Source organism: Rhipicephalus sanguineus, chromosome 9 (genome assembly GCF_013339695.2).
Source record: "Rhipicephalus sanguineus isolate Rsan-2018 chromosome 9, BIME_Rsan_1.4, whole genome shotgun sequence".
In the NCBI taxonomy this organism is placed as follows: domain Eukaryota; kingdom Metazoa; phylum Arthropoda; class Arachnida; order Ixodida; family Ixodidae; genus Rhipicephalus; species Rhipicephalus sanguineus.
Window position 1 is genome coordinate 14,248,918 of NC_051184.2, and position 23,396 is coordinate 14,272,313.

The 23,396-nt window shown below is 45.8% G+C and overlaps 1 protein-coding gene across 1 annotated transcript in view; it reads left to right on the top strand.

Annotated features, from left to right (window-relative positions):
• LOC119405366 (uncharacterized) overlaps positions 1–23,025 on the top strand; it is a 49,608-nt gene extending 26,583 nt beyond the window's left edge. Inside the window, exons 4-8 of the mRNA XM_037672203.2 lie at positions 4,237–4,677; positions 4,925–5,943; positions 8,094–8,262; positions 20,033–20,143; positions 23,008–23,025. Of these exons, the coding sequence (XP_037528131.2) occupies positions 4,237–4,677; positions 4,925–5,943; positions 8,094–8,262; positions 20,033–20,143; positions 23,008–23,025 (1,758 nt within the window). The remainder of the gene's footprint in view (positions 1–4,236; positions 4,678–4,924; positions 5,944–8,093; positions 8,263–20,032; positions 20,144–23,007) is intronic.
• The last annotated feature ends 371 nt before the right edge of the window (positions 23,026–23,396 follow it).

The window sequence follows — 23,396 nt, forward strand, 5'->3', positions numbered from 1 at the left end:
AGAGTTGCCCGGTGCCTCAGTAATATTTTTCTAGGCAGGGTAGACAGACGCATAGAAAGTAATCTCGGTGACAACATAATCAAAGTGCTAAGATATGTGGACGATTTTCTAGTAATTGTTCATAGTTCTAGTTTTGAACGGACGGTTACTAACACTGTTGACGTGTTTCACAAGTGTGGTTCCGGGTTAAACTTCACTCATGAAGTACCGCAGAATAAAGAGTTACAGTTCCTAGAAGTGAAGCTTGAACTAACCGACAATCATGTTTGCTGGAATTACAGTCCAAGGTCCGAAAAACCGGTTCTTAACTTCAAATCAGCTCATTCAAAAGTCGTAAAAAATGGCATAGCATTTTCATTACTATTTTCATCCCTGTTCAAATCATGTTACTACAAAACCGCCGAAAGCTGTATGAAACAAATTGAGCGTCTAGGAGTGGCAGGCTTTCCAGAAAGTGCTATCAGGGTGAATGTGCAGAAGCTCCTAAAACGTGTAAAAGTAGGAACGCTCACCAAAGATAATAAGGCCGTGGAAAAAGAAAAAAATCACTGTAATTCCGTATGTACATAAGCTGTCGCATGGGCTCAAAAATGTAGCTGGTCGGTATAAGATTAAGGTTGTTTTTTCCGCCCCCAACAAAATGAATAGAATCTGTGGTATAGTTGAGAGGAAACTGGCAGAAAAAAGTTCAGGTGTGACAAAAAAACGCTGCACTGTAAGGCACACGTCACCGTTTGTGCCTTGCACAACGGGAGTTGTATACCAGCTTCCTTTTTCCTGCGGTCATGTTTACATTGGGCAAACTGGCCGTTGCCTCAATGTAAGGCTGTCCGAACACAAGCGTTCATTGGACGGCAATGCCTACTCGCACGTTGCTCGACACTGTGCACAACACGGATGCACCCCCAACTTCCATGACACCATATGTATTTTCAGGCATAACAATCAAGCTACTAGAGAAATTGTTGAGGCTCATCACATTAACAAAAAGGTAATCTATGTGTAAGCATGCCATCAATAGCACTGCATGACGATGAAATTTGTTTCCTCAATCGGTTCATCACATAGAAAAAAAAAGTGTACATGTGGTCATCATTTTGTAACCGTTCCTAATCTTTCCAGCAACACATGTCTATGTGTCCTGTCGGCTATCAATGATGTAGGAGCACGTGGGACTTGGTGAAGGTTCAAATAGTGTATGTTCTGTCTAATAAAGTTAGTTGTGAGAAGGCGCTCTGTGGTGTGTAGTCTTTCCTTTGTCCTCGTTTTTGCGCCGCCCGTTTTGAACATGCATAACCAATTCCAACTTGCCCAGGCATCAATTCTTCTGCAAGCCCTGGCCCTAATGTCGGCCTTGTTCTTCAATATCGAACTCAGCGTGCTTCTTGGGATGCTGTACGCACCTCTGGTACGCACCAGCGACTCCAGACTCCTTTTCTCAACATTCGGCTGTGTTGATCATCGCTAGTTTTGAAGAGAACAGCAAGTTGGTACGTTTCACGGCGACCATCTTTTTAACAAAGGGAGCGGAGAATCGCCGATAAACGAACGACGACCGCACACGACGGACGCGACGACGAGGAATCGTGGCAGAAAGAACGTGATGGCAACCGGTAGTTTCTATTCGCGCTGCGCCCTCCTAATCACACCGCTCGCGCGCCCAAATACATGCGAAAAAGCCTCCTTCCGTGAGGAGCAAACAACTGTGAGGGAAAGCCAACTTCTTGAGACGTTTCGCGCGGCCCGATATTCGATGTATAAAGTGATCTTGCTATTTGTGTTCGATGTTGCCGTAGATTTTCCTGTGTATTGACATTAGAACATAACCGCGTTCGAAAATAGTTCGATATAAAGAATAATTGGTTTAGGCGAGTTCGATATATGTAGTCTGGTTTCACTCTAGACGCACATGGATCAGGGAAGAATGCGAGAGTCAGGACAACATTTTTAAGTCGGTATACCTGACAACGTATCTGCGTTAACAAATCTATACAAACTGAAAAATAAAGAAAGAAATAGAAAAAGCCATCATCCACGTGAAAGATATGCCGGTTCCTTGGTGAGGAGTGTTATCGAAGGCGCACTCACGCACATATTACCAACTCGCCCAACTCTCCACGCTGCTTACACATATTACCTTATTGGTCGATGCAATATGCCTAATATAATTCCCGTGCTCGCTGCTCACCATAGCGCCTTAGTCTTTTGCAGCGATCAAATACTAAGGCGCTTTGGTGACCAGCGAGCGCGTGAAATACATGAAGCACGTTGCTTCGACAGCAGGTGCTGTGCGCGTGAGTGCGCCTTCGATAACACTCCTCACCAATGAATTTCACGTGGATGACGGCTTTGCTAACAGCGAAGCTGTTTAGCAAGTCGTTCCTTGTGAGTCGATCGCAGAGAACTTTCATCATCTTACACTCTTAAGAAAAAAGCGAGTATTTGGGGAGTATTTCTGCTACACAACAATAATCGTCATCTGGCTTGCTCGCGTTTCCTTTCTTGAAAACCCGGCTCTCGTCACTTTCCTATCAAGAATGCTATGTCACGCTGATAACGCGCGCGCCGTTCGCGACCAGCAAGTGCCGGGACCGCGGTGATAACGCGAGAAAAGTACGCGAGCTGGATGACGATTATTGTTGTGTAGCAGAAATACTCCCCAAATACTCGATTTTTTCTAAGAGTGTAACGGGTATGTGCCACTGTGCGGCTAATTGAAACGTGTACACAGAGAGAGAGAGAAACAAACAAACAGAGAGACGAAAAGAAAGATATCAAGAAAGAGAAAGAAGAAAATTCTCGCCGAAAAAAATTCTTCGCGACGCGTACTCTCACCGAAGGCTAGCGTCCTAACCACTCGGCTATCCAGGCACGCTAGCAGAGCATAGCATAGCCTTATATAGTATAGGTAGCAAGGGGGGTGGAAAGGGAAGTGAGCGCTAGGGGACAGATTTAATGGTGAGAAGGAAGGAACGGAGGAAGGGAGCCCAGAAAGCGTAGCCCAGAAAGAATGAGAAAGAGAGAAATAGAGAGAAAGAAATGCAGAAAGAAAAAACAAAGAGGGACGGAGAGAACATCAACGAAAGAGAGAGAAAGAAGTAGAGAGACAAGGAAGCAAGCATCGCGTCGCCTAGCTAAGTCACGCCCACCGACTGGGACGTTTCACGCAAATTCCGCTCTATAGTGCATAGCCTGGCTGCGTACTCCCGCGGAGGAAGCCGCGCATCTCGAAGCTAGACGCGTCGGTCGACGGGAAGTACGAGCGGCGACGGGTCCGTGCTTCGCTGTGCCAAGCTTTGCGCGACTTGGTGCAAACTGCCCGCAATTTCTTTTATTTCATTTTCTTCTTAAATTTTTTGGTTGTTTGAAAATATTTGTTAACGCAGATACCTTGTCAGGTGTACCGACTTAGAACTGTTGTCTCTCCCACACATTCTTTCCTGATCTGTGCGCTTATAAGTAATGCCTAGTGCGCAAAGCTTTGGTTACAAGTCAGCGCTTGGTCCGTCTCTGTCCTGTTCTGTTGTTTGGCTGTTTTTCGTTTTCTATGTAAATGTAAACGACTTTGGTGACATGACTAGAAACATTGGTAAAAGAAACTACTTCTTTTCTGCTGTTTAGGCCTCAGGTTGTATTACATTATCTTCAACTATTGCTGTTTTATGGCTTGCATGGTCGATGTAGGCATTTCTCGTTGCGGGAAATACATCCAATAATGGTATGCGTTTTAGTCGGTTACAACCTAAGAATAAATGCAAAGCTCCGCCCACAAAACCGCGGCGGCCTTGTCAAACACATGTGTGAGAGAATCGTGCAAGCTGGTTTCACTCGAACGTTTTCGGTACCACGCATATCGAAAGCTAAATGTTCGTCGTTACTTCCTTAAATACGACGTTTGGCTAAGCAGTGATGACAGAGTCTCTGTTGAAATTTGCCAGAACTTTAATTTTTTCGACTTAAAACCAGCGACACAAAGATGTGCCTGTATGGGTGCACCAACTATCTGAAACACGCGAAAAGTGCTTGGCGTCACGAAAATGGAGCAAATGTGATTGGATGGAACGTATATGCAAATTCTCTATGTGTGGGACAGTGATGGCAGTGGGTGTAGCTTGTATTTATTCTTAGGTTTTAACTAAAAATGAGCACTCCAGTGAAGTGCTCAAAGCAAGCAGCAACAAAAATGCGGCTATATAGTCATCGCATCACCTACTAATAATGCACACTTTTGCGCAGGCTCCCCCTGCCTGTGAGCAAGGGCAGATAGCCGAACCTCCCCCGTTGACAACTGTGAGACACGAGTCACGTCACTTGAAGCAGAGTGTTGAAGACAGCATCGTTGCCCGCGAGATTCGGGCCCAGAAGGAGCGGGAGGAGATGATCGCCCAGGAGCGAAAGCTCGCTCAGGAAGCAGCAAGGCTTAGCTCGACAACGCCTGAGAAACCATCGTGCGACAGGACGCCAGAGACACCCAAACCTGCACGACTCACTGCACCTCAGCTTTCTATGGCATCGGCGACCTCACCTCCCAGCTTGGTATCCAGTCCTGCACCATTCCCGGCTCCCATCGAGAAGCGGTTCACGTGTCCGTCGGACTCAAAGATTGCTGACGAAATTCGGGAGCTCCAGGAGCGGGAGGAAGAGCTGCGGGAGCTGAGAGAGCGCCTGCACATTCAGGTAGGAAGCAACACCTTGCAGATGCAGTAAAAATAAACATAAAGGAGTTACCACATTCTTGCGTTTCAGTTGCCCAAAGGGTGACATAGGCGGCGACAGTATATCATAACAGCATAGTAACTCCCAGATGTCGATGTTCGTGATGTCATGTGGCTGTCGATTATTATTGTGTCGACATGTACCTGCCAAGTACAGTGCACTTATTTTCATTTGGGTCATGAAACTTACGAGGGTGTTTCTCCTGCAGAGCAATGACCACAAGTGCAGTGAGGTTCCCAACAGCAGCAATGACGATGGCATCGCTGCCAACGGCGTCGTCAGTCCAGTCGCATCTTTGACTTCCAGCAGCGGCGGCCTGTCTAGGACCGTGAGTGTCGAGTCGCTTCCTCCGAATGGCTCGACCCTTTTTGGACCACGCAGAAAGGACAAGATAACGGTGCGGCCACTCTCCGACGGCACCGAAGATGCAGTGCCATCCCCGACTTTTGCGTTGGGCGAGTCCCCAATTGAACGTGAGATACGGCTAGCACGAGACCGGGAAGAGGCACTGAGAAAGGAGAAGGGGCTTCTGGGACAACTCCAGGCGGAAGGATTTATCAAGAAGGGCGAAGCGGCCTCACCCACTCCAGTCAAGGGCGCAAAGGTCCCTGCTACCCTGGTGCTTCGAGGAGGCAGCACGCAAAAGATCCTGGCCACATCTCGGATCCAGCAAGAGATAGAAGAACAGACACAGCGTGAGATGGCTCTTCGAGAGTCCGGGCACATCCAGACCATCTCCCAGGAGAGGACAGACTCCAAGGTGACCAGGATAGGAAATGAGGCTGTCGCGTCACCTTCACCGCCACTCGCATCTGCTACGAGGAGAGTGGCGCCTTTCGAGTCGTCTCTTCCTAACGTCGAGATCTTCGAGAAAACTCCAGCCCGAGTTTCTTCCCCAACGACAGTGACCTGCGGTGTCTCGTCGGTTGTGGCCAAGACAGCCAATGGTCACGTGCATGCCAATGGTCACGTTTCAGGAGCAAAGGGGTCGCCCGTCGCCAATGTTCGCGGGGTGAGCATGCAAAAATTCCTTGCTAGTCGTGGCAAGGAGCTCGCCTTCACGAGTCCACCATCACCTCAAAATGGCGACAAATTAGAGTACCGGGAACTGAAGCCTCCACAGCTGCAAAAGGGTGCCGCTGACGCCGTCCGTAAGGGCCTCATCACGGCCGAGACAAAGATCCAGGAGGAGATGCGTGCCATGAAGGAGCGCGAGGAGGAGCTCAGGTTCGTTGTGGTGGCGTGACACTGAAAGTACGCTGGCTAAGGAGATTTCTTTGCTGCGCTGGTGTAGCCCCCCCCCCCCCCTCCCCGAAATTCTTACATTTTGGTGGGATATGTGTGCGCACACAAACACACGTATACAAAAAGGAGGCAGTTGGGCATCCCCTGCCCCGGTATAATTTCTGGCTACGCGCCTGCTTTCATGCGTCCTTAAGCGGTGCAAAATGTTTGGGCTGGCTCAGCGTGGTGTCTCTTGCATGCGTCCTCGTTATTAGATGCGAAGTATCTTAAGGTGGAGCTCAATCCGGTGGTGGTGGTGGTGTGCGGCGTGACCACCGTTACTGCGCATGCGCATACCCTCTCCACACATCTCTCCACTCACCCTCTCCCCTTCCCTTCCCACTTTCCCTCTCTCCTCTCCTCTTTCCTTCTCCACTTCCCTCTCCCCTCCCCCTTTCCACTCTTCCTCTGAAATGCGGGCTAGACATGCCGAAATTCTCTCCTGCGCAACGCCGCGATGAGCTCGAGCGCATGCGCGTCCCCTCCCCTTCTCTGTCCTCTCCTACGCTGCCCCCCTCTCTCCCGCCTGTCGACCGCGTTCCCCGCTCGCCCTGTGAGATGGAAGATACGACGCGCGTAGCGTCCCTCTTCGCGTTCCACGACGCGAGGTCGGTAGCATGCCCAACGAACGCCAACGGAACGCGATCGTGCAAGTGCTCCGGCTTCGCATCGCCTCATGGTCCCCTTTAGCGGGAGATGGTGTAATTTTTTAATTGCAGCACACATGTCCCTTTGTGAATAGAAATTTGGGGGGTTACCACATGCCGATGATGAACTCACGCATTAAAATACCAAGAATTTTTCAAACAAAACAGATCAGTCGCGATCGTTTAACAAATCGCTGATTATGGCCATATGCATCTTTGCCAGCGCGGCATTGTATTTTCAGTTTTATATCCTTGTAATGAGCGTTATTCTTCTTCGCAGCTTTCTTTTTTTGGGGGGGGGGGGGGCTGCCTGCCGTCAGGAATGCATCGTCACCATTTAAGATCGATTTAGCGACCAAGGTTTTGCCTGCAGCTGTTGTTGCATACACCGCTTTCATAAACTAGGTCTTATTGGCGTGACGCACGTGCGTGCTACAAGAAATGCGTCGATGCTGCTTACGATCGTGTCAATAGTGACTACACTTTTATACGCAGGGGCTGCGACATAGTGGCAGTTTCCTTTTGGAATTCTACAACTAATTCACAGAATCACGAGTACAATTTAACAATTTAACTTTTTTTTCTTTAGGTGTCTAATTGGTGCTCTTTTACAGAGCGATATCGGAGGAGCACATGCAACGTCACAGTATTAGTTTTTTTTTTTTTGCTTTGATCGAGGTTGTTTTTCTTTGTCCGAGATTCCTACTTGTGTGCATAACGTCCAAGTCTCGGCACGTTCGCGCATTTCAAGCTGCAGTCACGCATATTTTAAGCTGTGGTGTTATTGCGCTGAAGAGCGATGTCAACGGCACTTCAAGCGCGCTTACGTTACCATTATATACACGGTAGAGCAGAGGACAGGGGTCATTTCTCGGCTGCGGCTGATCGTGGACAATCTCAGCTATTCCCACCGTTGATCTGTTCGGAACGACCGATTTAGATCGACAAGATGATTTATTTTCCAAGTGGCGATCGCAGACTCCTTTAGTTTATAACATTGTCTTGTGTTTACGCTTTCCAGCGGTTTTGAGGCGGGTCACAAATGAGCGCTCCTTGGCACGAATAGTATAGTCGCACATGAAGTCCTCCTTGTTCCGCTGATTTTTCCTATGTTGGCGCTCTCTTATACCATGATAATTCCTTTATCACCCTTGAACGCTGTGCTAAAAAGAGAAAGCACTTGTTTGAACTATCGTTGACAAGCATCGCCAGACAGGAAGTCACAGATATGGCACAGCCAGAGCATTCGTGCACACTATATAGTTGCATGCATGTACCCTTGCGACTGTCATCACGGCGGCGGCAACTTTCGCTTCGATAATGCTACTCGGCATATTTTTTATTGGTTTTGTGCACTACATCTGCCATCACAGTGATATAACATAGCAATGCAACTGAATGTTTTTGACCCTGACAACATTTTGAACATTTTTTGCTCACTGACAGGCGTCAACGCCTTCGGCTGCTAGGCCAGCCCAACCTGGGCCTGTTCGAGGGAGGCGCATTAGTCGATGCGGATCACGTCACTGATGCCGGAGAGGCACCTACCCTGCAACGCGTTGGTAATGATGCAAGCCTTCTGGAACAGACCAGTGGCTCACCAGAGGCTGCCAGTGTACGTGTACATAATTTTTTTATTATTCTATTCGTAATACCTCAAACATCCCAGGAAGGGACATACAATGCGTTGGTATTGATGCAAGCCTTCTGAAACAGGCCAGTGGCCCACAAGAGGCTGCCACTGTACATGTACCTCATTTTTTATTATTTTATTCGTAATACTTCAAACATCCCAGGAAGGGACATACAATGCGTTGGTATTGATGCAAGCCTTCTGAAACAGGCCAGTGGCCCACAAGAGGCTGCCACTGTACATGTACCTCATTTTTTCATTATTTTATTCGTAATACCTCAAACATCCCAGGAAGGGACATACAATGCGTTGGTATTGATGCAAGCCTTCTGGAACAGATCGGTGGCTTACCAGAGGCTGCCAGTACGTGTACCTCATTTTACAGCCAAAGTTATTAGATCACAACAAGGGCCGTTCTTGGCGCCGTAGCTGTCCGCTGCCGCCGCCGGTGTCCGTAACCGCTATCGCACGAAGTAAGAAAAACGAAATAAGAAAAAAATATCCAGGATGGAACGGGGTTCGAACCTGGGCCCTTTGCGTGGGAGCCCAGTATTCTACATCAGAGCCATACCGGTGCTTGAAACTTATTTGCAAAAAGACCCTATACAGGCTTCAAGTCGGGAAGGAACCACATTAACATATGTAATCTAGCGTGGTAGAAGAGTAAAATAACAACCAGGTGTCACAATACGCGAATTCTGTAACCAGGCGTCACACACACAATGCGAATTGCGCAACGAGTGGGTTGTTGAATGCTTCCGACCCATTACAAAGGGCTCTGCCATAATTATCCATTGTCATAATCCACAGCATCAACAAATTGCACATAATGCCTTACAGATCTTTAGTGGGTGCCACGGTTCTCCGCAGAATGACGAAAAATGGCACAGTGGCTGCTTCTCTACATCACAAAAATTATGATGATTTGTAGCGTGGTGGGTTCCTCGCAGGTGTACTTCTGTTGGTTGCTTAGGAGCCCTTAAGGCCCCATGATTCATTTCCTCAGGGTCTCAATAAAGTTCTTTCCCTCTCTGTATCTTTCTCACGTTGACGTACGTTGGCGTGGTGGGAGAGTGAAATAACGACCGGGCGTCACACAATGCGAATTACGTAACTAGTGGGTTCTTCAAACCTTTTAACCCATTACAAGATGCTCAGTCACAATTCTTCATGGCCATCAGCCGTCGCATCAAGGAACTGCACATAATGCCTTACAGATTGTACCTCGCTTCTCCGCAAAATGACGAAAAATGGCGTAGTGGGTGCTTCCCAACTTCACAAAAATTATGATTTGTGGCGTAGTGGGTACGTTGCTAGTGTACTTGTATTAGTAGCCCCAAGAAAGTTTATAACGGGCTGTAGAAATGCCGCTCTTCCAGCTTTCGCTGTGACTGTGCTGCGGTTTCCGCGCAGGCCTGGCGGTCTTTTTTTTTTAATTTTTTTGTTCGTAATACCTCAAACATCCCAGGAAGGGACATTAAATTAGGTGTGGGCACATAGAAAAAATAGCGTCAGGTTAGATGAGGTGAGTTGCAAGATGGTCTTCAATGACAGCCTTGAAACGCGAGATGTCGGTGATGAGGGCGATGTCAGAAGGAAGGGCATTCCATTCTCGTGCTGTGTGTTGAAAGAAGGAACGTGAAATAGGGTGGGTACACAGAATTTGGATGCGCGTGGCGGGAGAAATGACACGCCGGGATGTGATTACCTGTGCCCAGAGATCTGAAGAACCTAAGTGGTAGGCAGGGCTGGGCAAAGATACTTTGAAATTGTATCGCGATACGATACAAGATACTCAGGCAAGAAGTATTGGAGATACAGATACAAGATACTACCGCAATAATTGTATCCGATACGATACTTGCCAATTGTATCTTAAGATACTTCGATACATTCGCAAATTTGTTATTACAGACCCCCTAATGTAGCGAACGCCTATGCACGAAAAGGTTTGCTTGAAAATTTCTTTAATGCGACCAATTTTGTTTAATTTTAATGAAATGTGCGTTAGTATTTCACAAGTATTGTCTTTCTTGCTCCAAGTCTATTAGTTTACTTCCGACAGAACTTATTGGGGTTTGTTCTGGCTGCTTAACAGGACAGCTCTTCATTGATAGCGGCTCTTGCTTGTCATTTTTGTATTTGATGGGAGTCGCTGCTCACCTTGCCGACCAGCTAGCGGGTTGCGATCTAATCACAAGAACTTCAATACGAAGCCTTCGCGCGATGGCGCAAATACCGGTGTGGAGATTTACTTTGTCTGTAAAAGACCGTTCACGCAATATCGAACCACCGGTGTACAGTAGCAACAACGTTGCTGGCGATATTTTTCGTGACGCACTGTGTATGCGTAGAGCTTAGAGCACTGCACGGGCTCGGGCCTACCCGAAAACCCGGGCCCGGCCCGGCCCGTGGGCCGGGCCGGGCCGGGCCGGGTAAAGTAGTTTTCACGGCGGGCCCGGGCCGGGCTCGGGTCTGAAGCTCCGGGCTTAGGGCCGGGCCCGGGTTTGAGGTGGCGGGCTCGGGTCGGGCCGGGCTTGGGCTTGCTCAGTTCTTAAAGGGGCACTATAGTGATGCAATGAATCGGTTTCAGACTGATAAAGTGTACTCTGTGAACTCGAATGTAATTAGTTTCACCATCATAAGGAGAAAACCAAGGGCGAAGTTTCATTTTTAAATTTCGCGCCGAAGTCTCCGCGCGTGACGTCACGGATTTCAAAGTGTATTTGTCGTATTTTGGGGACATTGGTTCAGCGAAACTTCATGAAACTTGGTGTGTTAAGTTTATGGCCCTCTCAGAAGTCAATGTACTTAATTTTTAGCGATTAGGAACTACGTAGATCCCAGTAGACGCCGTCAGAATCTATGACGTCACGGTGTTTGTTGCACGATTTTCAAGGTGGCGTCGGCAATCGCATTTTCTTTTTTGCACGTGTTTCTCGCTTACCAAGACTCTTGTCGCAGCGAGCGTGGTGATTATGGAATTTTAAGAGTAATTTACCGATAATAGAAGAACTGTTTTTTAGTGTCTGTCCCTTTCAAGTGTGTTCCTCATACGTTGCGCGTACATATACGTGTCACATTTATCTCGATAAAACGATTCTTTTTTTTTATGTGGGGCAAGCTATTTGAAGAGTTTTATGATGGACAAGTACTGATCTTCTTTCGCATCTTGCATATGAAGCTACTTGATTATCTGAAACGGGTGAGCTGAAAGTAAAGAGACCAGGCACTTATACAGCTAACATCTCGCTATTCCGTGCTTTATTTGCATTCGTTATTATTTTATATTCCAAATAATATTTGTAATCGCAGTAATAATGTAACATAATAAAATTATACATACTAAATATATTATCGCAAGTGTGATCACGGAGCCCCAAGGCGGGGAAACGTTCTTGTAAGTTCCAGCTCTCCACTAAAAGCGAAAGACTGCGCGCAGTCTCGTTGCATAAAATCCCCTATAAAGACATTTTTTTTCTGTGGCTCCGTCTAGGCTTCCTAGTGGTCATGTGGCGCGAGATGGACATGCACAGCCTGCTTTGTTTGCCCACATTGTTAACATCTGAACGTTCGTCTTGTTCCGCTATATCAGGGGTCTCAACTCGCCTCAGCTAACGGGCCACATTCACGAAAATTTACTTCCGCAAGGGCCAGGACAGTGACGAAGGTGGGATGGGAGGGAGGAATGGGTTCTAGCAGATGTCAGCTAACGTTGCCATGGTTAAAGACCTCTTTAAGATTTCATATATGGGTCATTTCTGAAGGATATTTGGCGGCAAGTTTCCACAAATATATCGATAGCTATCTCCAATATGACTAAATCTGGTACTCCAATTGTGCAATATACAGTTTTGTTTCACGGTTATGTATCAACACGTGGTGGCTGCAGCGTGCCTCACGAAAAAAAATGTTTTAGACCTGTCCATGCCTGTGTAGCTCAAGAACGTACTTATAAATAAAAAAATGGGACAAAGACAGTCATGTGCGGTCTGCAGGCCGCTAGTGAGAGGTCCACGGGACGTGTGTTGAGACCCCGGCACTATGATAGTGCGAGAGCTGCATGATACTGCCACAACAGCGTTGGAATGTGCAGAAATAGCATAAGTCCATTAAACATGTATGCTTACGCTTAAGGCAAGAGTATATTAGCTGACGAAATATCTGGCTTGAAATAAGAATCACGAATTCCATGCCGTGGGGATGTCCCCCTTACCTCGAATCATATGCATCCAATGGTAAGCGTCGGATAAGCTTATTCGCACTTTTGCCCCGCCACGGTGGACAGTGGTTATGGCGCTCGACGGGCGATCGAAGGTCGCAGGATCGAATCCCGGCCGCGGCGTCTGCATTTTCTATGGAGGCGAAAATGTTTGAGGCCCGTGTACTTAGATTTAAGTGCACGTTAAAAGAACCCCAGGTGGTCGCAATTTCCGGAGCCCTCCACTAGGCGTAGTCCCTCATAGTCTATATCGTGGTGCAGGATAGAAAGTTGGGCTAGTTGGTACGTATGCATTATAGAAGCAGCGCTAAAAGACGTAGACGAAGAATAAACAAGCACACAGGACGAGCGCTGACTCGCAACTGAAAAATTTATTTAGCGCTCGTCCTGTGTGCTTGTTTATTCTTCGTCTACGTCTTTTAGCGCTGCTTCTATAATGTATATCGTGGTTTTGGGACGTTAAACCCCAGATATTATTATTATTATCATCATTATTATTATTAGTCTCACCTTTATTACCAAACTGGAATGGACCCCGAAAATAGATCGCAATCACTTCGTCCACCTATTGCCAGTCCTACCAGTGTAGTCTTACCAGCGTAGGCCACCTTCTACCGGTACAACATCGTTAGGAAGGCATACACCACTATAATATGGACAGAAAAGAGCCCTGTGCAAGCCGTGCATAACAAACACTTCTGAAAATTGCATGGAGAAGCCCTCAAAAGCATTTATAGACTATATATTGAAGAGTGGCACAACGTTCAGGAACGAGAGAAATGAAAGGATTAGCTGGACAGCTATTTTCATTCTGCATAGGTCCAAAGATATCCTAAATAACTCCAGTGTGGAATTAAGAACTACGACTGCCGACGCCTTCACATTTCTCAAGGCAGATGTGCGCCTCTGCGGCTAGCGCGAACAGTGCAAGAAACTTTAGCGCGGTAGGATATGGGATGAACGGAGCATGGTGTGCTTATAGTGGAATCTATTTATAATTTGATTTTTTTTGTACAATAATATTCGACCAAATAAGGTATAAAACTATGCCACAAAAGCTTAAGACTGTATATAATAGCGGTGGTGTGATACGGTGTGATGACAAATAGTTGCTTTTTTTCCATTCGGCTTCTTATATGTATTTCCAAAGTTGCACGTGGTGCGCGCGGTTCGTTATAATTTTATCTACGTTAGTGTATTTACAACAAATCTAATGAATTTGACCTTTTTCCCTCTATTTTCTCTTGATGTGGCAAGGTGCTACTATGATGAAGGTAGGTGCTCATATCCAGAAGGGTGCACGGTTGGCTTTCTCGTACAGCATGCTTTAAAGGGACAATAAAGGGGGAAAAAACGATTTTTGGCGTTTAGTAAATTACTCTTTCATAATTCCAAAATCCCCACGGCTGCCGCGAGAAGAGCATGGGAAGCGCGAAAAACGCGCAAAAAGAAATTACGGCTGGTGACGCCACCTTGAAAGTTCCCGCATCAAACTCATCATAGGTTTGTTGGTGTCTGTTAGGTCCTACGCAGTTCGTTAATCGGTTAAAAATGAAGTGCATTGTCTTCCTAGGGGGGCCATAGACTTAACATACGAAGCTTCAGGAAAATTCGGACAAGGACAAGGTCGCCGAAATACGAAAAATATGCTTTGAAATCCGTGTTGTCCACGCGTGAAATTTGGCGCGAAAATTACAAATGAAACCCTGACCTTAATTTTCTCTTTTATTAATACATCTCTGCTGGTGAAACTAACGACATTAAATTTCTTCAGAGTACAATTTATCAATCTAAGCTGATTCACTGTTTCACTTTCGTGTCGATTTAAATTTCAATAGAGAGCGCAATAAAACAAAGTGAAGAGAGCGTTCTGTTCTCTGTCCCGTCTGTTTTTATTGCTCTCCTTATCAAAACCGGACTCATGCTGCAAATCACTTTTCTTCCTACAATATCTGCTACAAAACAGCTATTGATAATCCGATTGTATTCCTAGAAAATTAGGTACAGTATACCACTGCCGAACAAACGTTCATCGTACCCAGTACGGTCCGCTCAACTGTTTCCACGGTGCCCCTTTTTTACGAGAAAATACCGTAGATTAAAGTATACTTGCTAGCGAAGCATGCGCCAAGCATGCGTAGATATTTGCTACTTAAAAGGCCCTTGCGGTCGATTCTATCTTCGGGCAACACCGCCTAGATTATTGGCTCGGGCCCCTGTCGGGCCCGATCTGTGGTCGGGCCGGGCGGGCCGGGTAGGCGAAATTTTTTCTGGTTCGGGCCGGGCCGGGTCTCGCTTTGAGTCGCCGGGCCGGGCTCGGGCGGGTAAATTTGAACGAGTCCCGGGCCCGGGCCGGGCTCGGGCCGAGAATCACGGCCCGTGCAGTGCTCTAGTAGAGCTCATAAAACTGCAATGACTTTTCATGTTCTACTTAGCTGCTGGCGTAAAGGGTTCGTTATCAATATATTCACTAACGTGCAATCTTTCAACAATTTTTCTTCAACGAGAGAATACGTTCACCCCAGAAATGCCTAATACCTATTGTATTGTCACGTGGTGGTAAGGATAAAGAAGGCGGCAGTCACTCTGGTAGAGACTAAACTGCTCACTGGGCAAACTTGTGCCCAGAAAACTAAGTAACTCATAATACAAGCAAAGCACTCTGTACACTGATAGCGGCAATAAATGTCGTTGGCCTTCGGTATTCTGATCATAGACGGAACGCGTGGTCACATCTGCGATCGAACCTTCCAGCGTTACCGATGGTGCTCGCGTAAGCTCCCGAATGAACTACAGTGCTCGCGTCCTGCGCATAATTTTAATAATAATTGTTGCAGTTTTACATCCCAAAACCACGACATGATTATGATGGACGCCGTAGTGGAGGGCTCCAGAAATTTCGACCACCTGGGGTTCTTTAACGTGCTCCTAAATCTAAGTACACGAGCCTCGAGCATTTCGCCTCCATCGAAATGTGGCCGCCGCGGCTGGGATTCGCGCGTAATCTTAACAGAACAATCTGAAACAACTGCGAAGCTTCCGAAACATCGCGACGTGTCTTGAGCTGAGCGCTGCTAATAATGTTTTTGTAGTTTAAACCCGATCCCACCAAAATAAAGAAATGAGAGCGCGTGGCAAGTTGCACAAATCGTCGCAGCACAGCGCTGCTATTCACGGTATTGCCACCTATATGTCCGATTAACTGGCGATTAGTAATAGTAAAAAAATTAGGGAGGCCTAAAAAAGGAAAACAAATCAAATATATCTAAATAAAATGGAAAAGCCGTTCTGTATCAAACAGTCATCGTGAATAAGTATTGAAACACAATACAGGCGGCACCCTTAATAGCTATGACAATTAATCGTGAAGCATCTTGAACTTACTTGTTAATGTAAGACAGTAAAAATATTTGGTGCCTATCAAAAATTGACTGAAACGGCTCGTTGGGATGCTCATGAGAAAAACAGATCATTTGGTATAGCAATGTTTCTCGAATCCCCTTCCTAACAACTTGAAGATGGCTCATAATTATTTCCATAATTATAATGCAAACTCAATTTCGCTCTTTCACTAAGCAGTAAGCAGGATGTTTGGTACTGCATACTCAGAGCGCGCCCACATGATTACATATTTGTTTTCAAAATCACCTCTCAGAACAGTAAGCTAAAGCGAAATATAAATGTGCAAACAGTAGCAGAAATAAAGCAGACAGTTCAATGTAAGGGTAAAGCAGAGAACTTTTTGGGCAGCACGTTACAAGAGGCATATTTGTGCGACCAGACCGGAAAAAAAAGTTCAGAGCCCTAGGTAATGTACGGGATGCAAAAGAAGGACAACTAAGAAAGAACTTGTGCTAACAATCAAATTATGATTTCAAAAGCTCTTTGAATAAAGATAGCAGGAAGATAATAATAATAATTGTTACGGTTTAGCACCCCAAAACCACGATGCGATTATGAAAGACGCCGCAGTGAAGGGCTCCGGAAAGTTTGACCACCTGGAGTTCTTTCACGTGCACCTAAATCGAAGTACACGGGCCTCAAGTATTTTCGCCTCCATCGAAAATGCGACCGCCGCGGCCGGAATTGGATTGACAGAAGGAATAAAAAGATACGGTACACGAACATATATTCTGTTAGATAAGCGCTTCACCTACTAGATCTAGCATCGGTACTAGTGCTGCTACAGTTAGGATCTTATTTGCACATAAGTCAATCGCATGTAAGTCGAACTTACATCCACAAGATCCTTCAAATCGCTTGTGTGTGAAAGCCACGACAAGCAAAGCAACCCTATACTTCAGATTTCGTAACGAAGCACTGCGCAGGGGAGCGGCATCAGAATTTGCGCGATAGTCGCCGCACGCATTGTGGTACGCGGCGCTGGACAGTGGATAAGGGTAAGTATCATGGCACTGGCACACGAAAAAAGAAAAAAAAATCGAGGAAACGAAAGGCACGTGAGCTAAGCTGGACGTTCGCGCGCTTGTTCTGTCGTGACTACGCGAGCGCTGTCAAGTTGCTCTGCTCCACCAAAACGGACGCGTACACTTTATTGCCTGCCTTCACTGGTGGACTTTGCCGGAAAAATAAAATTATGTCACTGCGCTGAGTTTTACTGAGGCGCTTTAGTAGCACTAGTACCACTTTGAGAAGCGTAGTTGAGCCAGCGATTATTGTTTCGTACTCTGGTGTTCCTATAGGAGTATCTTGTATCTTAAGATACACGATACATTATTGAATGTATCAGAAATACAGATACAGATACTCGTCTTGCGAGACGTATCGCGATACAGATACAAGATACCCAAAGAGTATCTGAGATAGTATCTAAGATACATGTATCTTCGATACTGCCCAGCACTGGTTTGACTGAAGTGCGTGAAGAAATGTAATTATAGTTGAGTGCACATGATAGACCCTTGCGGAAGCCATGCTGTGAAGATTAGATAAATTATTTCTGTCAAAGAAATTCATTACATATAAACATGGGACGTGTTCCATCATTTTGCAAGGGTCATTAGTGATGGATGTGGGCTGATAATTTAGAGGCGATTTACGGTTACGTGGTTTTGTAGATTGGAACGACCTTGCTCTTTTTCCTGTCGTCTGGAAGGGTGCCTGGTGATAGTGATTGTGAAAAGAGCAGGATTGGATACATGGCCGATATATGCTTCGTGTTTGAACGGCGGAGCTGTTTAAGGCCGAAGTAAATCCCTGGAATTATTTCAGAAGAACTTCTTGTTGGCCGAGTTGGTGCATGCCTGTGGTGGGAATCATTGCGCATAGAATCGGACGAACACAGGAAGAAAACAATGTAGAGTGAAAGAGCGCAACTATCGACTTGATAGTTGATCATTACGCTCTTTCAGTCTACTTTGTTTTCTTCCTGTGTTTGTCCGATTGTATCCGCAATGATTCCCACCCTGGGAATTAGCCGTCTGCACTTTCTAGCCCAGCTGCGAGAGCGAAGCCTGACGAGAAGGAGAGCATATCGGTAAGGCTAAGTGGGTGAGAGGGAAGCCTAGTGTTGCGAGTAAGGTCTGGGTCACTTGGTACATAACGCTGAAAGAATGAACCAGTAAAAAAGGATGGAGGATAAAGAGAGAAGTGGCACCCCACGACGACTTGACCAGGGGTCTCAAGCTCGCCTTATCTAACGGGCCGCAGTCACGACATTTAGTCCCGCAAGGGCCGGGACATTGAAGAAGGTTGTGGCATTGAAGGCGAGAGCCGCGCTCATGGAACATCGGACACATAATGCACCTTCGTGCGACGAACATGCGGACATTTATTAACAACATACACATAACGGTGAGCTCGCCAGCCGAATCTTATAAATAAGTAGGGTAACATGTCAAATAACCCAATATAATGCCTATACAATACACACAAAAACAAACTAACGACTAATGTACCGCGAATGCGGCGTCGCCGACGTTCGATCACTATGGAAGCCCGCGGGAACGAGGCGCGGTATCGTCCCCGCGGATGTCCCGAAGGCTACCGTCCACGGTCGCGCCAAACACCAAAAGAGTGAGCTCTTCCGCATGCGCCCGCGTAACCTCGCTCCGCGCCAGGTGGCGCCACTGGCTCCACCGCGCGAGCACAGCGCTATCTCTCGCTCGGCGGCAAAACTAACTTAATAGAGGGTGACAGCAAACCCAACGGGGGAGGGGGGGGGGGTGCAGCTTGAACAAGATATCACCCAACGTTGTGATTTGAAAGAAGTCCTTCCCACAGCTCATATATGGATAATTTCTGAAGGGCATTTGGCGCCAGGATTCGAGAAACATGTCGATACCGATGTACAGAATGACTAAAATCTGTACGTGATTCTGAAATATGCAGTTTTGTACCGCGGTAATGTTTCAAGATATGGTGACCGCATGGGGGATTGGGGGCCTCACGGCAAAAAAATACTTGAGACCAGTCATGCCTGAGTAGCTCATAAGCATAACTTACTAAGAAAAAAAAAAAAACGTGGGACGAAGACATTCATTTGCAAACCGCGGGCCGCGTGTTTAAGATCTTTGGACTAGACTATCGACTGTGCTTTATTAGCAAACACCATCATCCAGAAAAACCAGGGGCGCATGCGCTGTTCAAACGACAATATAACAAAAGGCTACCTGAAAGGCTAACGCCGAAGCGATAGGAACCCAAGTTCTTTCTACGTCAAAGAAATGGATGTAGTGCTGACACAATTGTCACACTGCATGTTGATATGATATGCTTCGAGAATTTCGTGTTTCACCTTGCCCCCGCCTCTACCAAGCATCCTAACATTAGATAATAGCGGAACACATCCACAGTTCCGACAATGATAGGCTAAATTATAGGCTGCGCGAGCACCCCAACTCCTTGAACACAGGAGAATCTGTTGCTGGGCCCTGTTGGTACGTACTTGAAGAAACGAAAACCAGCTTACGGACGCGTACACAAGAGGAGAAGACGACAGACACTCCTTGAACACTTCGGACGGGGATAATTAATCTCCCTCGCCGTTGTGAACGCACGTGAACTTATTGTCAAACCTTCCCTGCCGCCTTTCATTCTCTCTCTCTCTTTTGTCAAACCAACCGCTTGCCAGTTGCATTACTTATGTGCATCTTCGGCAACATGACATTATATGCGGTTGACATTGTTGCACTTATTAAGGTTTTATATGGCTCATGAGTAAAAAATGTGAATTAAAAGAATTGATGTAGCAAGTGTATGTCAAGTGATTGGAAGTGATCGTTAAGGCATAAGGTGAATGAAATGTTCATTAAAATGAACTAAATGGGATCACTGGTCATATTAAGGCAAACTAAGTGTGAATCGCATATGAATTAAAGTAAATGAGGGTTACCGATGTGACAGTGTTAAATGCTTTAAGGTGAATGAAATGCCGTGACTTAGCATACATCAAACAAATAGTGCATAGGTGTGCTCTTCTCAGCGTAACCGAAGAGGCAGTCCATTTTTTTTGTTCCCGACTTCTGGCCTCGATTCTTAGACTCTACAATTGATTCATTTTTTTTCCAGCAGGCGTCCAACAGTGTCCCACGACGCCGCATTGCCTCATCGCACAATGGGAGCAAAGGATCCAGAGCACCGACCGTCGCCAGTCGTAAAAAGGATGTTGTCATTACTTCAGTATGCATATATGTATAAATGCCGATAATCTATTTCTGTGAGCCCAGTGCGGCGCAAAATACTGAGATCATTTTGCATTTCCCGAGTGAAATCTTTTTTGAATGGGTTTTCTTTGAAATAATTATGCACCTGTGTTGCGAATAACATTTGTACACCAGGAGCTGGTCGCCAGAGCATAATCTCGATTGCGTTGATCATTTCAAAGAGTAGCTTATTCAAGGAATGGAAGGAAGAATGCTTGAAGATGTGAACCGCCAGTGTGATCAGGAAGAATGTGCTGTTGGTTTGACGAGTTTTTTTTCCAGTGCAAAGAGAGAGAGCGAAAAGAATGCTGACTATCTTATATCGCACGATGTCGGTGACCATACATACAAAAACTACGCCTTGTTGAACCCTGACGCGTGCTTAAAGGGCTCTATCGGGGCTCCGCCGCAAATTGTGCTTACGCATTGAAGTTGTAAGGCGCCGTTTAGCCAGAATTTTACCGAAATAATTTTCCAAATCAGTTTAGGAGAAACTGAAATGGTCTGATGTTATCATGTCGCCGGGATGGGGTGCCACAGTCAACTCTGCTTAGGCAAGCGACCTCGAGCTATGCACATTCGCTGTACCTTTATATATATGTATATATATATATATATATATATATATATATATATATATATATAATATATATATATATATATATAAAACCTTTCCTTCTGCGATTATGCCGAATATATTCCGTGAAAACCTTCAATAAAATGATGGTTTGATAGTTGATAGCCAGCCTCTGTGTTATCTCGCCAGTTTTGTTGTTTCGTCTTTGCACTAGAAAATTGCAGCATTGTGATTCCGGTGTGTTTTGATTGTTGTACTTGGTGGTACTGAATCGCTGCACACTTGGCATGTGATCTACAAGGCAGCTGAGTGCCAGATATTAGCTTTTTTTTTTATTGCGATGCGCCATGGCATATTATGACGCCACCGCATTACTTATAATGCGCCAGCAGCTGTGGTTTCAGCAGTCTTAAGCAGGAGCAAGAGTAATGCGCAGAGTTTTGTCACCCGGACACTCCGCGCATTTTACAGCTACGTAAGCTTGCAAAACGCATGGTATACATCACTAAGACAGAATGACAGTTGCTGTCAACACCATAGGCAGTCTCAAGATTTTGCGAACTAGATACCAATAGTAAAAGTGTTGGGCGAGTTGGTAGGAGTTATTATGAAACGGCCACACAATAAACGGAAGGCAAGAGCGCTTGTCTGTCCTCTGACTTCCGTCCTCGTTTGTGTGTGCGCAGCCATTTTATAGGAAACTAATAAAAGTAATGTACAGAGTAGTGTATGTACCAGATTTTTAATATGCAATGCGCACAAAGTTTTGCGGCTTCAAAGTAACAAAATTGCCGTATGCACAATATTTAGTGCACACGTAATTTACTATACCAAGAAAATGTGGCTTGCACCGATTTCACAAGACACTAGCTTCACAGAATGCAACTCCATGCACACCTAACGACCACCGTCGCTAGCAGACGGCAACTTTCAGAGGACAAAAAGCATACTGCCGTGTCCATGCTGTCCATAGCATAGTCTCTGGCATTGCACATTTCTTGAATGACTCGGCAACCATCGCGCATAGGATTGTGGCCTATTCCTTAAAAACAAGTTGTCAGCGTATAAGATGACCTTGGCAAGTCTCCGGAAAGCCAAAAGCTTGTGATGCAGCGTGATGCCGCAAGCTTAATGTGTAAAGTCACTTCTGTTGATGAGCATTCGTCAAGAAAGGGGGGGGGGGGGGCATAATTACCAAGCCAGCTAGGCAAGTTTTGTTGCCGTTCTTGGTGGCAACAGTGATGACATTTGCTCTGAGACTAGCTACTGGCAAGGCTGTAGACATTGTCTCATGTCCAGTTAAAACCCAATAGCCTATTTTTTTTCTACCTATCTTTTTGGAAAAAGAGGCGCACCTTAGAAATGTGTAAGAAGGGTATTTGTCACACCTTAATGCAGTACAGTTATTGTGGGTATTCACAGAAGCACAATCTGTACTGTGTTTAGAGGTAGCAGTCTCAACTAGCTCACAATAAAAATTGTGGTATGACAAATACCGTGAGATATTATGTATGCCTAACCAATTTATAAGATATGATGCATGGAATACCTACAATATATTTATCTATGAGTCATTCTTTTGAAGGGGAGAGTACTGTGAGCGAACTTTGCTATACCACATAACGTGCAATGTTGGCAGATGCTGCACTTGGCATTGAAGCCGGCATAGTGATGTCAATTTGTTACAGATGCTTTCAGAGCACTGTACTCGCTTTGTTATTTCCTGTCTCTTTTCAAAGTACTGCCATAACTATTTAAGAAAGTGCAAGATGCATGGGGAATCTGTAGAACCTTGATTTGCCTACATAACGAGCTCTCACGTCTTTAATTTAATCTTTTATTTTTGGTAGAGGGGATCATTGTGCAGATGTTTCCAGCCCTGACGATCTCCGAGCTCTCAATATGTGCCACGCTGCACTCAAAGTGTGTTGCTACTGGCATCTGTATAGTTGCATTCCTCACTTCTATTCTTATGAGAATGGTAGAATGTTGCTGGGTATCACTGCTGCTAAAATAACCGAAGCGCATTATTATTCAAAGTATTCTAGAGTGTTGAGAGGACGGTCACACCAAGAGGAAATAAGCATGTCTGCCTAATGCCTGTTCCCTGGCTGTGCTAGCAATTATTTGGAGCAATAAGCTTGCATCGACCAGCCAAAGCAATGGTTTTCACAATTGCACATGTAGCCATCTGGCTGTTTTTGGAGAGAAATTGTGTGATGTGAGTATTGGAGGTTGAACGTACGTGTGAACAATTTGTGCAGTGTGATTCACGCATATGAACAAGGCATGGTTGATTGCATCAAAACTGAACTTGTAAAAGGTCTCCCCTACATTTAGTGATTGCTCTGAGGATGACGAGACTCGTGGGCATCTCGCACATAACGCAGCTATGGTGCACTGATATGAAAAATAAAAACCACTGGGTATACTCTGCCTTCAGGAATGTCGCAATTATATATATGAGGGTAGTTTCCACAAAGGCATGATTGCCCTGAGGCGTCTGTAATGGCACGCCTAGTAAGGATTTGGCCAAACATTATCTGCAATTATGTCAGTGGTACTGCCACAGTGAAATCCAGCTGCAAATTTCGGGATTCTGTGATGAGAACCTGTATCTAACCCTTATTTGTTGATGATATTGATGACATTC